This window comes from Rana temporaria, chromosome 2 (assembly GCF_905171775.1).
Source record: "Rana temporaria chromosome 2, aRanTem1.1, whole genome shotgun sequence".
NCBI classification, from domain to species: Eukaryota; Metazoa; Chordata; class Amphibia; order Anura; family Ranidae; genus Rana; species Rana temporaria.
The window spans coordinates 145,977,990-145,994,103 of NC_053490.1; the positions used below are offsets into that span (position 1 = coordinate 145,977,990).

General features: G+C 42.1%; 1 protein-coding gene across 2 annotated transcripts in view; it reads left to right on the forward strand.

The window, feature by feature from the left end:
• The window catches only part of TSC22D1 (TSC22 domain family member 1), a 116,848-nt gene that overhangs the window by 79,382 nt on the left and 21,352 nt on the right, over positions 1 to 16,114 (forward strand). Inside the window, exon 2 of one of the 2 annotated variants that reach the window (XM_040341283.1) lies at positions 1,986 to 2,093. The exons of the other annotated variant lie outside the window; for it this stretch is intronic. Within the exon in view, the coding sequence (XP_040197217.1) occupies positions 1,986 to 2,093 (108 nt within the window). The remainder of the gene's footprint in view (positions 1 to 1,985; positions 2,094 to 16,114) is intronic. 2 annotated transcript variants of the gene reach the window in all.

The window sequence follows — 16,114 nt, forward strand, 5'->3', positions numbered from 1 at the left end:
TATCTGTGTGTGCAGGTGACTATTACTGTGCATAATTATTAGGCAACTTAACAAAAAAAAAATATATACCCATTTCAATTATTTATTTTTACCAGTGAAACCAATATAGCATCTCAACATTCACAAATATACATTTCTGACATTCAAAAACAAATCAGTGACCAATATAGCCAGCTTTCTTTGCAAGGACACTCAAAAGCCTGCCATCCATGGATTCTGTCAGTGTTTTGATCTGTTCACCATCAACATTGCGTGCAGCAGCAACCACAGCCTCCCAGACACTGTTCAGAGAGGTGTACTGTTTTCCCTCCTTGTAAATCTCACATTTGATGATGGACCACAGGTTCTCAATGGGGTTCAGATCAGGTGAACAAGGAGGCCATGTCATTAGTTTTTCTTCTTTTATACCCTTTCTTGCCAGCCACGCTGTGGAGTACTTGGACGCGTGTGATGGAGCATTGTCCTGCATGAAAATCATGTTTTTCTTGAAGGATGCAGACTTCTTCCTGTACCACTGCTTGAAGAAGGTGTCTTCCAGAAACTGGCAGTAGGACTGGGAGTTGAGCTTGACTCCATCCTCAACCCGAAAAGGCCCCACAAGCTCATCTTTGATGATACCAGCCCAAACCAGTACTCCACCTCCACCTTGCTGGCGTCTGAGTCGGACTGGAGCTCTCTGCCCTTTACCAATCCAGCCACAGGCCCATCCATCTGGCCCATCAAGACTCACTCATTTCAGCAGTCCATAAAACCTTAGAAAAATCAGTCTTGAGATATTTCTTGGCCCAGTCTTGACGTTTTAGCTTGTGTGTCTTGTTCAGTGGTGGTCGTCTTTCAGCCTTTCTTACCTTGGCCATGTCTCTGAGTATTGCACACCTTGTGCTTTTGGGCACTCCAGTGATGTTGCAGCTCTGAAATATGGCCAAACTGGTGGCAAGTGGCATCTTGGCAGCTGCACGCTTGACTTTTCTCAGTTCATGGGCAGTTATTTTGCGCCTTGGTTTTTCCACACGCTTCTTGCGACCCTGTTGACTATTTTGAATGAAACGCTTGATTGTTCGATGATCGCGCTTCAGAAGCTTTGCAATTTTAAGAGTGCTGCATCCCTCTGCAAGATATCTCACTATTTTTGACTTTTCTGAGCCTGTCAAGTCCTTCTTTTGACCCATTTTGCCAAAGGAAAGGAAGTTGCCTAATAATTATGCACACCTGATATAGGGTGTTGATGTCATTAGACCACACACCTTCTCATTACAGAGATGCACATCACTTAATATGCTTAATTGGTAGTAGGCTTTCGAGCCTATACAGCTTGGAGTAAGACAACATGCATAAAGAGGATGATGTGGTCAAAATACTCATTTGCCTAATAATTCTGCACTCCCTGTATAGCAATTAAACACCCACATGACACTAATAAAAACCTGTCTGCATAGGCCCTTAACGTGAGCCTATTATTTACCCAAAACCAGATTATTTAAAACTGGAACACTTCTGATCTAGTGCCGGAGCCGAGCACACACATTTTGCTCTGCACTCCCATTTGTTCTTGTCTAGCGCGCTTTGGGGTATGAGCTCCTCCTCCCAGGCTACCTTTTCATAGGAATGAATAGGATTGCAGAGCAGATGCTTGGGCCCGACCAGGAAGGTTTATTCAAGCCAATATGTGGCCTCATCGGTGATCTCACTTGATTGGGCACAGGTAAAAATAAGTCTGGAATATGTAAAATGTCCACTGAGACATCTTTTATCATTGAAAGCAACTGCAACTTTGATAGATCACAAACCTTTTATACAGACTAAATTAGTCTCAACTGGGGTTTCAAATTGCATTTTCACCGCAGATCGTTCAAATGTTTTTGTCCCTTAAGCCTGTATATAAACTGCATGGGGAAGTCTATACCATTTTTATTTTAAAAGATCTGTGGCCTGCAGGTTTATGGCTCCTGTGTTCTCCTGCTTCTCCTCCTTCTCTTACTGTTTAGGTGGAAGAAAGTAGTGAAAACTGGGGGCAAGACAAGAGAGGAGCCTATTCAGCTTGATGCATACTCCGTCTCCCATCTTGCACACACTTGCTGGGATTTATATTTAAGGTAGCCATTAATAATCTCATGTGAAAACGACTCAGCCAGTTTATTCCTGTGGCCTGCCCATGGTTGGATTTGTACTCTATTTACTTAAAGGACCGCCCTATAGCAGATATACTGCTACATGTGTAGAATCTTGTGTGTGTATATATGTAATTCAGTGCTGCTGCCTAGGGGGCGCACCGCTTCTGCTGTGAGTAGCCGATCTGCAGGTGCCGGGCAATGGATGTTCGCTGACACCCGCCAATCGTCGGGCAAAGACACAGAACGGAGATCTGCCTATGTAATTAGGGCAGGGCCTTATTCTGATGGGGGGAAGGTGGTTTTGTGTCCCTGCAAAGCAGAGAATAAAATCCATCAGTTCCCTTAGTAAAAGCAGCACACAGTTAACCCTTTGTGTTTAAACCCCTTCCTAGCTAGTGTCATTAGTACAGTGACGGTACATATTTTTAGCACCGATTACTGTATTGGTGTCACTGATTTCCACAAAGTGTCAGTGTCCGATTGACCGCTGCAAAATCGCTGCCCTGCTAGAAGTTCCTGATCGCTGCCCTGCTAGAAGTTCCTGATCGCTGCCATTACTAGTATACCTGATCGCTGCCCTGCTAGAAGTTCCTGATCGCTGCCATTACTAGTATAAAAATAAAGAAAAATTCCAGTATATATCCCATAGGTTGTAGATGCTATAACTTTTGCGCAGACTGATCTATATACGCTTACTGGGGGAAAAAAAAATACCAAAAATATGTAGCAGAATACATATTGGCCTATATTTATTAGGAAATTGGATTTAAAAAAAAAATATGTTGTTCGATTGCTTTTTTTCCCAATTGTTGCTTTTTTTTTTTTTTATATAGTACAAAAAAAGCGTTGATGATCAAATAACACCAAAAGAAAGCTCTATTTTTGGGGGGGAAAAAATGACATACATTTTATTTGGGTACCGCATTGCATAATTTGTCAAAGTAACAGTGCTGTATCTCACAAAATGGCCTAGTCATGAAGGGGGGTTAATTTTTCTGCAGGTCAAGTGGCTATGCAGCATTTCAGCAGCCCAATTGTGCATATGGCCATATAATGCCGGAACACAAATCTGCAGCATTCAGGACATTTAACTCTTGGCATATGCGAATCTAAACATTAGTACTACTCAATGCACAGTCCAAGCCTCCGCATGCTTTCATCTGCTCTTGGTTTTACATCTTGCCAGCAGCAGGGCTGAATGGTGTACCTATGCATTTTGTCTGATCAAAAATGCCAGAATCTTTTGCACAAGGAGTTAAAGGTCCGGTGTGCATGTAGACTAAGGCTGTTCTCTAAATAGGGGGGAGTTGTGGGGATTGAGAGAACCTTTGTGTGTTGATCAGCTCATTTATAATCCAGTGAGTAGATTTAATATGATGAAGTAACATAGAAAGCTGTATCCTGTTAGACATGCAGTAAACATTACAAATCCTTTCAAGTTAAACTCTCGTACATGTATTTCAACTATTTTGTTTTAGACGAGCGCTAGCAGGGTGGGACTTTGAATGAGCCACGCAGTCAATAAAAATGATTGATAATGGGCATTTAATGCATACCAAATAGGAATAATACAAAATCTTGATTAATGTCACAGTATAAATCTGTATCCATACATAAAGAGCATGAATAATACATATCCATAGGGAAGGGTCACGGGTATACACCTATTGGCTTCCCGTAATTTGGAGTAGATACCGAGATACATAAACAGTTCATATATTTATTGGTATAAAGTACATAATTGGAAAAAATTAAAAACACATGATCGATTTTAAACATGGCGAATACAAAAGCTTGATGCGTTTCATGGAGTTAATATCTATTCTTCAAGAGCAAACGTGTGTATCTGTAATAAAGGGAAAATAGGAGATATAAAGAATACCTAGAGAGCTGTCCCAATGAAACTGACCAAAAGGGGACGGGGAAAAACATACACTGTATCCCCTAAAAATAATATACTCACAAATCGCTGTGTATAGAGGGTGCAAGGCAACAGGCTGGAGACCCCCTTTAGGAAAGGGGCATCTTTTTGTTTTAGCTTTCACACGGGCTGTCCGATCAGGTCCGCCTGTCTGTTTTTCAGGTGGAACCGATCAGCTCCTGCATTGTCCTCCTAATGGAGTGGCGGATATCGGATGACACATGTCCGCTGACACCCACTGATCTGATCCTGTCTGACAAAAACAGATGAATGGTGGTCCTATTTTCCATCTGTCCGGCGGATCGGATGGAAAAGGGCAGGCAGTCGGTTTCCATCTGATTGCCCCATAGAGGAGAGTGGGATTGTGTCAGTGTCCACTCATTGGCCTGTCATCCACCTGCTTACCGGGGAGCAGTGGAGAGATCCCCCCGCTTAGCAAGCATATTCTGCATAGCGGATGCTCCTGTGTAGAAGGGCCTCCAAGTTCCACTTTAAGATTGCTACTTTTGCCATTTTTAACATTTGTACCAGCATAAGGTCCAAATAATAAACTCTAAACCCACGTAGAGAAATGCCAATCTTTGGATGTGGTGGCTGCATTCTTTTTCTTTCAGCTATTTTCACCTGGTGATCTGGCCAGTAACCCACTTCCTGCCCTAGACTGGCTACACTCCTCCACCATATCTATGCAAAAGCATTGTAGTCCTTGGACAGCACTTCATTGTCAACCTTGGGACAGTGTAATGTTAGATGGAATTTAATGGACTTGGCTGCAGTTCAGATTTAATTAGTTACTTAAGCAAACACTTTTTAAGCAGTTGGATCTTCTTTTTCTTTCTTTTTTCTTCCTTCCCCTTGACATAAGGTTCCACTTTAAAGGCCAACATTTCCAAAAAAACAGCCTATGCAGTCAAGTGCCTCTAGTAGGTATTTTGTGGGTAATTTTTTTTTTTATTTCATGATCTGTTTGGGCCCCTTAACTGCATAGGCTATTTTCTGGACCAGATTAATTAATATGAATATTAATCCATAAAAGCAGATTTATATATATATATTATATATATATATATATATATATATATATATATATATTATATTATATTATATTATATTATTTGCTTATCTATAAGCTATAAGATTCATACTCCAACATTGCACTGATTGTGCCTGGTAAAAGAGAATGTTTACCGATTTTGATATGGGTGTGTGTATGTGTATAATATATAGTTACAACCAGAACTACTTTTTTGAGCTCTTTCTAGATCTTCACCACCAGATGGCGCTAGAGCTCCCGTTTCTAGTTTATAGAATGCTGTGAGCAGCAAACATTCTAAAATACTAATGCAGGCTAAAACTTGGCTGTTTTGTTGGCAGTTCTGGAGCTGCCCATCAACCTTCAACTAGAACATTTTGTAAAATAATTATTTAGTGAGCACGCAGATAATGTCTAAATTCCCTCTTATGCCTAGCACCCTTGTGATGTACTTCACAAAATAAAGAAATACAATTTTAAATAATGTGCTGTGCTCATCTACTAAAAATTAGATGATAAACCATATATGACAGTTTTATATGGGGAAAAAATGTACAGTATATGGCATATTGTACCATACAAAATACACAGACCACGTCCAATAAAATTTTAAGTTTCACAAAACCTACTTATTATAAATCAATACCCTTCAAACATTTATCCCATTGTGCTTATGTAGTCTTTGAGATTCGCAAAAAAAAATCCAAAATGCTTCAGTGCAAAATATGCTTAAATCTCCAATGTTCAATCATGTTCCCATACACAATTCCTGAGTTCCAAATCTTATGCAAATGGCGTGCAATCGCCTCGTTAATTGGTCCTGTATACCATCAGACTCCCGGTGTTACACCATGCTCACCAAAGGTGTAGGACTTCTAGCTTACAGGAGGTCAATATAAGCCTCATCAGCACTACAGAGAATTTTTGTTAAACAGGTTTAATCAATTTTCAACTATTTAATTTACAAAAACAAAATGAATTGTGGCAGCTCGATGCCAATGTTTATTTCACGACTATGAAACAATTGAACCACTATTGTGTTTCGCCAGTAATAGAATGTAATAGAGTGGCTTCACACTGCTCAGGTGTAGTCCCGCTGCACTTTGGGCAAAGTGCAGCTAACCCGTGGGTTTTTTGCATGTTGGCTGTGCTTTCCCATGGACTTATTTTTTAGGTTCCACGGTTTATTGGATCATTCTTCTATTTTTATTTTTTCCCAGTGTAATGACCAAACGGGAAAAACAAAACGATCAATATATGGGCTGCATAAGTGGCTTGGTGCTACCTGGATCTTGGAAGAACAGAGAGGGGGAGGGAGACAGATAGGTGAGAGAAAGGGATAGTTCAGTGATCAATGTGTAATGAAAATGCAGTGCTCACTCATTCAGGGATGAGGCTGGAAGTTCACACAGCTTTGAATGTGTGTAGCTGCTGACTGTTCATCATATCTCCCGCGCACATCCCCTCTCTCTCCTTCACAGCTGTACGTTGGGATAGGAGTGGGCGGGCCGGGCAGACACGGGGAGAGAGGAGGAGGGGCAGCTGTATGCAATGCATCATTCTGTTGCTGGGAGGGGAAGTGAACTTCGCTGGGCTGTGTGAAATGAGTGTCAGACACTCCGCTCAGCTGCAGCCACCAGCCTCTAATGTATAGACTGATTCTCCTGTCCTACGGACGGGAGAAATCTGTCCGTTTTCTCATACTGTCACAGCGATAATGGGAGGCTGGAAACACTGCACCCCCCCCCCCCCCCCCCCCCCAGAGTGTAGGATCTCCAGGGACTTCGGCAACACGGATTGTTCCGCCACTCCCACGGATGTGATGACAGCTAGTGATCTGTCTTGCGGCTCCGTGTGGCTCTGCGCCCACCAATTGGGGAGATGAGAGGGGTCACTGTCCACTGGTGGTACATATCCTGAGGGGGAGAGCTTGGGTGGGGGCAGCATGCTGAGGCTACATGAGGGATAATGGCGCCAGGCTCAGCCAGGCGATCGGTGCAAAGACACTGCTGTGCAGGTGGAGGAACCGGAATGATGTCGTGCATAATCGATTACACTGGTTACCGCATCTATGCCGAAATCGGGAAGGGCAAAATCGTGATGCAGCAATCATTTTCAACACCCCTATTGCATACTATTGATGTTAGGCTAACTGGTCTGTAATTCCCAGGGATGTATCTTGGCCCATTTTTAAATATTAGTACTACACTGGCTTTTCTCCAATCATCTGGTACAATTCCAGTCAGTAGACTGTTTGTAAATAATCAGGAACAATGGTCTGGCAATTACTTGACGCAGTTCCTTAAAGAGGAAGTAAACACTCTCTTAAAAAAAAAAACCTGCAAGACAAAGGCATAGCATAGTAGCTCATTATGAATTGCTTACCTGAGAACAAAGCCCCCGCAGCGGTCCTCGGACACCTCCACCGTCGCTGCCATGATACCCGGAGTGACTTCCGCGTATCGCTGCTCCGCCGCTGTGACTGGCCGGAGCAGCGATGACATGCATGCACGCGGGAGCCGCCACTAACAGCATGATGCCGTTGGTAGTGGCACGCTCAGTGCGCTTGCGCGCTGTTGACTACGGCGCTTGCGCTGCAGACATCGGTGCTGTCTTTCTTGGAAATATCTCCTTAACTGTGTAACTTGTTTGTGTAAAGTCCATTTCTAATTCTGTCTTCTGTAAGCCATGAGGGTGCTTCCTGTGATGTGTCATAAGGATAAACTTTGCAGTTTTGGTTACTGAAGCCTGTTACTGGTCCCTGTAGAGGGCAATGGGAGAATGATGTGGGCCACCTGGATGCCGATAAGTGGGAACCTGTTTTAGCATCAACACCTCTTCTATATATCTCGGCATCCCAAAAGTTGTTTCGCCTGTAAAATGATTTAAATGGGATAGACTAGACTCTTGTATCTGTTCCAATTGCAATAATCAGAACACATTAAAACTACCTTCTTGAAGATGGCCAACTAGATATTGGATGGCTGTTAATAATACTTGGTTTATGATACCCCTCTACCTCAGGATCCCACGGTCTGTCTTCTTGGTGCTCTACAGCAGTGGTCATCAACCCTGCCCTACAGGGCCCACTAACAGGCCAGGTTTTATGTATTACCTTGGGGAGATGCAGTCTAGAATACTGCAATCACTGAGCAGCAAATGATATCACCTGTGATGTATTTCAGTTATCTTGCAAACCTGGCCTGTTAGTGGGCTCTGTAGGGCAGGGTTGATGACCACTGCTCTAGAGGAGGTGCTGCTATATACTCCACTAGTATATACAGCTATCTTGCACCTTTTTTACATAGCTCGTAAAGAGTGTCTATGACCCCCCCCCCCCCCAATCCAACAGTGGATTACACAGGTTAACTCAACTCAATCTTATTCCGAGGGGAAAAAAATAACCCATCAACAGTTAACTCCCCCTAAAATAAAATTCTCTGATATTTGTCAGTCAAGGCTCCCCTTCAGCTTATTTGAGATGGGCTCCTCCAAATCAAACGAGCCAAAACCGAAATAAGGGGTATGGGACAGATATATCATAACCTTTGATTTTTATTTTCTTCCCCGTAACCCCTACGTGCTTTGCACTGTACACCGGATCATAAGATAGGCTTGTACACCTGCCATGGAGTATTTTTTGTTTTCTTTCATGTTGGTTATAATTGTCTTTGTACAACGGTCATGTCGCATGTCATGCTTTTGATATGGCACGATTTTTGTACTTCTTTTTTTTTTTTTTTTTTTTTTAGGCCCGATTGTGATATGTTTTATGGGTCAAGCGATATATCAGCCTATATTTGGCCATTTTAGAACAACCCAATCATTGGCTGGATAGCTGCTGGGTCCCTCCCACCTCCATCACGCTGAATTTGCCAGCTTCTTTCTCTCTCCATACAGTTTCGCACACCGTGGCGCTGCAGAGAGCATTTAATTTCACAGTTACATTATCGGCTGTGAAACCTGCCAACGTCAACCAGTGCCAGCCACTGCCACCTGTCAGTATTTCCTGCCAATCGGTGCCATCTGCCAAAAAAAAAAATCTGCCTAAAATATCGGCTGCAAAAATCGATATCATATATCGGCCGCCCCAATTTTCTAAATATCGTCATCGGCCAGAGAAAAACCCATATTGGTCAACCTAGTTTTGTAAATAAAAAAGGATTTGATTAAAAAAAATGTAAATGCACTTTAATTTTACCTTTTTTTTTATATTTAATTTTCTGAATCTTGTTGCAAACCTTTAGCCGTTTTTCTAGATATGTATGCAGTATAGGTGTGTATACTTGACATCTGGCAAGCCAGTCTGCATTCACTGCTTATATAAGTCTAATGACAGTGTAAAATAATTAAAGATTATATATTTTTTATTTAATTTTTTATTGCTGGGTAGAACTAATTTTATCACGTCCACCCTGTCATTTAAGCTAGTTCTTGTTTTATTAGTCATTTGCACCAAGAGCACTTGCAGATTTACATGTGTACCATGTTGTGCCGTTTCATTTCTGTAGAGCTGTGTTTTTTTTTGTTTTTGGAACAAATTATTTTGCAACCATGTAATGGTGAAAATCAAATCTTACAAAGTTATAGTTTGTATGCTCTTGGTGTGTTTGCGTGTGTTTGGTAGGTTGATTTGGATCCTGCAATAATTGATTAATGGGGCCTCTGTCTATACATTTTCCTCTAAAGTACTATGATGTAGGTGCTGTATATGAGGGAGGGGAGATTTGTGTGTATGTTTTAAGGACCACGATAATTGTCTGCATTCAAATGCATTTGTTTTCTTTTTTCAGGATTTAGTTCCCTTCTTATGACTTGGTAATCCTGCCATTAAAGTTTATTGTCCCATGGTAACACTCACTGAACTGTAACTATGGACGAGCAGCTTTTACTCTAGGTGGCTCTCCTTAAGGCAACAAACCTTTCTTCCTTTCCTAATATTTACTACATAGTGAAAATGTGTTCTGTAGTTCACTCAGAGTTGGTGAGGCTGATAATGTTTTGAGACTTCAGTTCAGTGCATGAAGTTTAAAGGATTGCAACGGGTATTTTCTTTTGTTTGGTTAAAATATCATCATTTTTTTTTTTTTTTTTTTTTTTTAAATGCCTCTATCTGTATGGGGGCAGCATTTACCCGTATACTTATTTAGGAAGATGACTTCTGGTATGATTAAATATATATTCAGTGTTGAATAAAATTGACAGACTGTAGCTGACCATGGCATGTCTGTAATCTACACACCACCAGACAGGTTGGATGACTTATAGGAACTTAATGCAGTTCTGTCTGCATGTGCTTAAAGCTCAGGTTCACCCTCAATAACAAATGCATCTTATTCAGATCAGCACAATAAGTACATATACAGTCTGCTATCCGTAATTTTTTAAATCATTGCAATACCTCTAAGCAGGCGAAAATAGCAGGCACTTCCGGGTAACCCTCCAGCGGGAGTGGACGTGTCACTTCATTCCTCAGCGCCCCAGTGTTTGCTGGGACTAGATCGCAATGTCTCCTGGGAGCACAGTGTCACGCTTCCCAGGAGACGATTGAAGAATCTGTGCCTATCGTCACAACGGGGCGTGCACTATTCATGACGCCGGCCGATTCCCAGAAGTATTTGCTTGTGGGCTTCACAATGCCCACAAGCAAGATGGAACTTCACAGCACAAATTTTTATAAATATTTATTTATGGCCGATTGTGAATGCGAATGGCTAGAAAATTCTGAAAAGTGAGTACATTCTTAACCAGGTTAAAAGCTGTAGATGCACAGTTTAAAAATAAAAACATTTCCCGTGGAACCCCCGCTTTAACAAGTGAAACCAGCACTTTTCGTATAGAATTGCAATAGTTGGGTAATGTGTAACCAGTACATACAGTAAGGGGAAAAAGTATTTGATCCCCTGCGGATTTTGTATGTTTGCCCACTGACAAAGAAATGATCAGCCTATGATTTTAATGGTAGGTTAGGTTTATTTTAACAGTGAGACACAGAATAACAAATAAGAGAAACGCATTTCAAAAAAGTTATAGATTTGCATTTTAACAAGTGAAATATTTATTTGACCCTTTGACAAAACATGACTTTTGGTACTTTGTGGCAAAACCCTTGTTTGACAATTGGAGGTCCGACGTTTCTTGTAATTGGCCACCAGGTTTGCACACATCTCAGGAAGGATTTTGTCCCACTCCTCTTGGCAGATCCTCTCCAAATCATTAAAGGGGTTGTAAATCCTCATGGTTTTCACCTTAATGCATTCTATGCATCATTTCTTTGTCAGTGGGGAAACATACAAAATCAGCGGGGGATCAAATACTTTTTTTCCCCTCACTGTATACAGATGTATTCTATCCAGTTCCATATACAGTTGTGCTCATAAGTTTACATACCCTGGCAGAATTGGATTTCTTGGCTGTTTTTCAGAGAATATGAATAACACAAAAACTTTTCTTTCACTGGTTAGTGTTTGGCTGAAGCCATTTATTATCAATGAACTGTGTTTTTTACTTTTTAAATCATAATCACAACACAAACTACCCAAATGACCCCGATCAAAAGCTTACATACCCCAGTTCTTAATACTGTGTATTGCCCCCTTTAACATCAATGACGGCTTGAAGTCTTTTGTGGTATTTGTGGATGAGGCTCTTTATCTTCTCAGATGGTAAAGCTGCCCATTACTCTTGGCAAAAAGCCTCCAGTTCCTGTAAATTCTTGGGCTATCTTGCATGAACTACACGTTTTGAGTGGCTCAATGATATTGAGGTCAGGAGACTGAGATGGCCACTCCAGAACCTTCATTTTATTCCTCTGTAGCCAATGACGGGTCGACTTGACCTTATGTTTTGGATCATTGTCATGTTGGAATGTCCAAGTACGTCCCATGTGCACCTTCATTGTTTCACAGTATGAATGGTGTACCTTTCATCATAGGCCATGTTGACTCTCCAAATGTGGTGTTTATGATTGTGGCCAAAATGCAAAATTTTGGTCTCGTCTCTCCCAATGACTTTGTGCCAGAAGGTTTGAGGCTTGTCTCTGTGCTGTTTGGTGTATTGTAAGCGGGACACTTGGTGGCATTTGCATAGTAATGACTTTCTTCTGGCTACCCAACCATGCAGCCCATCTTTCTTCAAGAGCCTCCTTATTGTGCATCCTGAAACAGCCACACCACATGTTTTCATAGAGCCCTGTATTTCCCCTGAAGTTATTTGTGAGTTTTTTTTTTTTTTTTTGCATCCCTAACGATTTTCCTGGCAGTTGTGGCTGAAATTTTAGTTTCCACTTCTTGATTAGAGTTTGAACACTGCTGATTGGCATTCCTAATTCCTTGGATATATTTTTATATCTTTCCTGTTTTATACAGTTCAACTGCCTTTTCCCGCAGATTCTTTGACAATTCTTTTGCTTTCCCCATCACTCAGAATTCAGAAACGGCAGCACTGGGTGAAAGTTGCAAGGGTCTGTCAGGAGCCCATTGACTATCCTATCCTATCTATCTATCGTATTTATCGCGGTAAATTTTTGTCCCAAATCCTGTGGAAAAAGTTTTTTTTGTACTTACAGTTTTGGTGTCTTGCGCGGCGTCCATCGGCGGCCTCGTCGGGTCCTTCTGCGGCTTCGGGTGTCCTCTTCGTTGGGTCCGGCTGCGGCGTCCTCCCTGCTCGTTTCCCGCGCCAAGTTTGAATACTGCGCCGACATATACAGAGCGCAGTACACTCGGGTATAGTCGGGCAGGCTCGGCAACTCTCGCGCTGACGTCCTGTACGTCCAGGACGTGAGCGTGGAAGGAGCCGAGACTGCCCGAGTGTACTGCGCTCGGTATATGTCGGCGCGGGAAAGCGGGTATCGGCGTATACCGCGCACCCACGATTTTGCCCTGATTTTCAGGGCGAAAAAGTGCGCGGTATACGCCGATAAATACGAATATATATATATATATATATATATATATATATATCAAGCAAACAGATTACAGGTGAAGATGGTTACCTTTTTTAATAGCCATTCAAACCCCTTTGTGTCAACTTGTGTGCATGTTTGTTAGGCCAAAATCACCAGGGTATGTGAACTTTCTGAAAAATGACAAGAAATCATAAATTCTGCCAGGGTATGTAAACTTATGAGCTGTAAGTAAGAGGTATTTATCATAATATGAACAGAGGTCCAAACCCAGGAAACTGTCTTTGGTAACCCCATGGACAAGAGCCAAACAATAAATACATCTTTAGACCATGCAGGTATGGACTGGTACATCCAGGCTTGGCAGTGAATGAGACATGCCAGTTTGGACCAACGTGATATACTAGTCTTGTCATTTTTCTTTGTGCGACCTGTCACTTTACATAAAGGTTAGGACAGGCAGGGACAATGGGGGCAAGCGTAGCATGGTGCTGATTTCTTGAATCCGACAGCTTAAGAAAGCAGATCTTTGTACTTCAGGCATATTCAGTTGTAGCTGGAGGCTGTTTTCTAACCATCTACAATGCTTTGTTCTTTAACTAATCCAGTTTGTTTAAGAACTGAACTGGTTTTTAATTTGCCAGACGTGTAAATCTGCACATTACTGAGCAATGTCGTATGTTCTACTACCAGAAATGACCCTTGTTTACTGGCCCTGTGTACCGTTCTATACTATTATGTAACAAAGGTGCTGGTAATGGCTATACAGATATTTGCATTATAGAATTTTGTGATCTTAAATGTTTGTTTTTGGATTTATCTGTAATTTAATAGGAGAATTTTAAATATCCTATTTGCAGAGCAGTGAAGTGACACTTCAAACTCATTATATAGATTATGTAACCATCAACCATAACCACTGTTGGGTATTGAACATATTGTATATAGTTATTAATCTTAAGATTTGTAAAGTCAGAAGGTTATTTATCTTTAATGTATTCTATGCATGAAGATAAAAAGCCTTCTGTGTGCAGCAGCCGCTCCAGCACCCCCCAATTCTTAATGGAGCCCCATCTTTGCCCAGCAATGTCCACGAGTGTCTCAGCTCTCCCTCCTGATTGGCTAAGACACAACAGCGACGCCATTGGCACCTGCTGCTGTCATTCAAAGTCAGTCAGTAAATCAGGAGAGAGATTGGGTGGGGCCGGGACTCTGTGTCTGAATAGACACAGGGAGCTGTGACTCGGCTCGGGTGCCCCATAGCAAGTTGCTTGCTGTGGGGGCACCCGACAGGAGGAAGAGGCCAGGAGCACAGAAGAGGGACATGAGAAGAGGAGGATCTGGGCTGCTCTGTGTAAATCCACTGCTCAGGGCAGGTAGTATAGCCTGTTTATTATTTTTATTGAAAAACAAAATAAACAAGACTGGTGTATGGTCTAACTTTCTTGTACCCACCATTTAATGACCAAGACAATGGACTTAAAAGGGTTGTAAACCCTATTTTTAAACTTTATGCTACATGTAAGCCTATATAAGCATATTAAGGCTTACCTGTAGCTAACCAGGATATCTCCTAAACCTGCATGGTCCCCTGCATGTGCCGATGACATTGGCACATGCGCACTACAGCAAACTGATGCAATAGCACCTATGTGCCACTGCATCAGTCTGCGTGCCGTTACCGGCATCTTGCGCAGGAGTGATGTCATCGTGGCTCCGGCCAATCACAGCGCCGGAGCCGCAAACCCCGGAAGTAACCCCAGGAGAGATGGCTGCAGCCGGAGGGGGAGACTAGGATGGATTCGGGGGCTTCAATCTAAGGTAAGTAATTCATAATGAGCTAGTATGCTATACATACTAGCTCATTATGCCTTTGTCTTGCAGGTTGTTTTTTGGGGTGTTTTTGTAAAAAAAGAAGTTTACTTCCTGTTTAAAGGTGTAGTTCACACCACATGTGAAATCCCATCTTAGCCAATGAGTGCTGTCTTTAATTGGCACTACTGAAGTCGCTCTGTCTTTAGAAAAAGTTCCTACTACTTCAATGTGACTTCTTTCAGACTTGCGCCCATAGACTTTAATGGAAGTCGTCTCCAAGTCAGATCCTCATCTATATTGATATGATTTGGATCTGATGTTATAGAAAGGTTACACAGGCGCATTCCCTGTGGTGTAGCCCCTGCCTCACTTCAAAGTAGTTGCCAGCAAATCGCCTGGTTAAGTCGCGTGACTTTCAGGTTGCAGTAGTGTAAATCAAGCCTTCGTTTTGTTATTGGCAGGATCAGAAGGTCAAAACAAAAAGGAATAAAGCATATGAAAAGAGAACTAATGCTGCCACCACATCTAAAGCTCCATTCACACCTAGGCGTATTTACGCTCGATACGCTGGAGGGGAGAAATACCATTGCCCTCTATGGAGATGGTTCGCATCTCCACGCCGAACGCCTGAAGCTCAAAACAAGTCCCGGACCCCTTTTTTTCAGGCGGCTTCGGCGTTCGGCATAGGAGATGTGGACATGGGGGTTAAAATCGCAGCGTTTTGTCGCCGCAAATCGCGGTACAAAATGCAGCAATTTGTCGCCGCAATTCGCGGGACAAAACGCCGCGATTAGGTGTGAATGCAGCCTAAGGGCTGGCACGCTCCAATACATTAAAAATATATTTTAACCCAGAGAAAAAAAATGTACACACGACGGTGCACAAGCAGGTTCGTTTTTAAAACGTGCAATAAAATTGCCACTCCCAGTCATTCCTGCACAATTCGAATATATTAAGCCCTCCTACGTAAGGCGTATCACATTATTTTGCACAGCCATGACTTCTTTCCAGGTTATGTTCATCATGACGATAATGCTTTTAGACAGGGGCTCTCTGCAGAACCGATAATTACTAGTGACTGGAATGAGTGGATTTCTTTAACCCTTTCAGGGCTGGGCGATCTGATTGCGTTGCTTTTTTTGCATGTTGCGCAGCTGTATGTCATTTGAAGCAAGCCTTCCATGGTAATTCTGCAGTGGTCAATTGGGGTTAACAACCTAAACTGCAATGTAGTAACAGATTCCTTGTAAGTGGATTATAAGGGGAAAATCTGTGCCAATTAGTAACGTGGCACCTCTGGGACAGAGTGGCAATTCCGTAACTGGATTAGC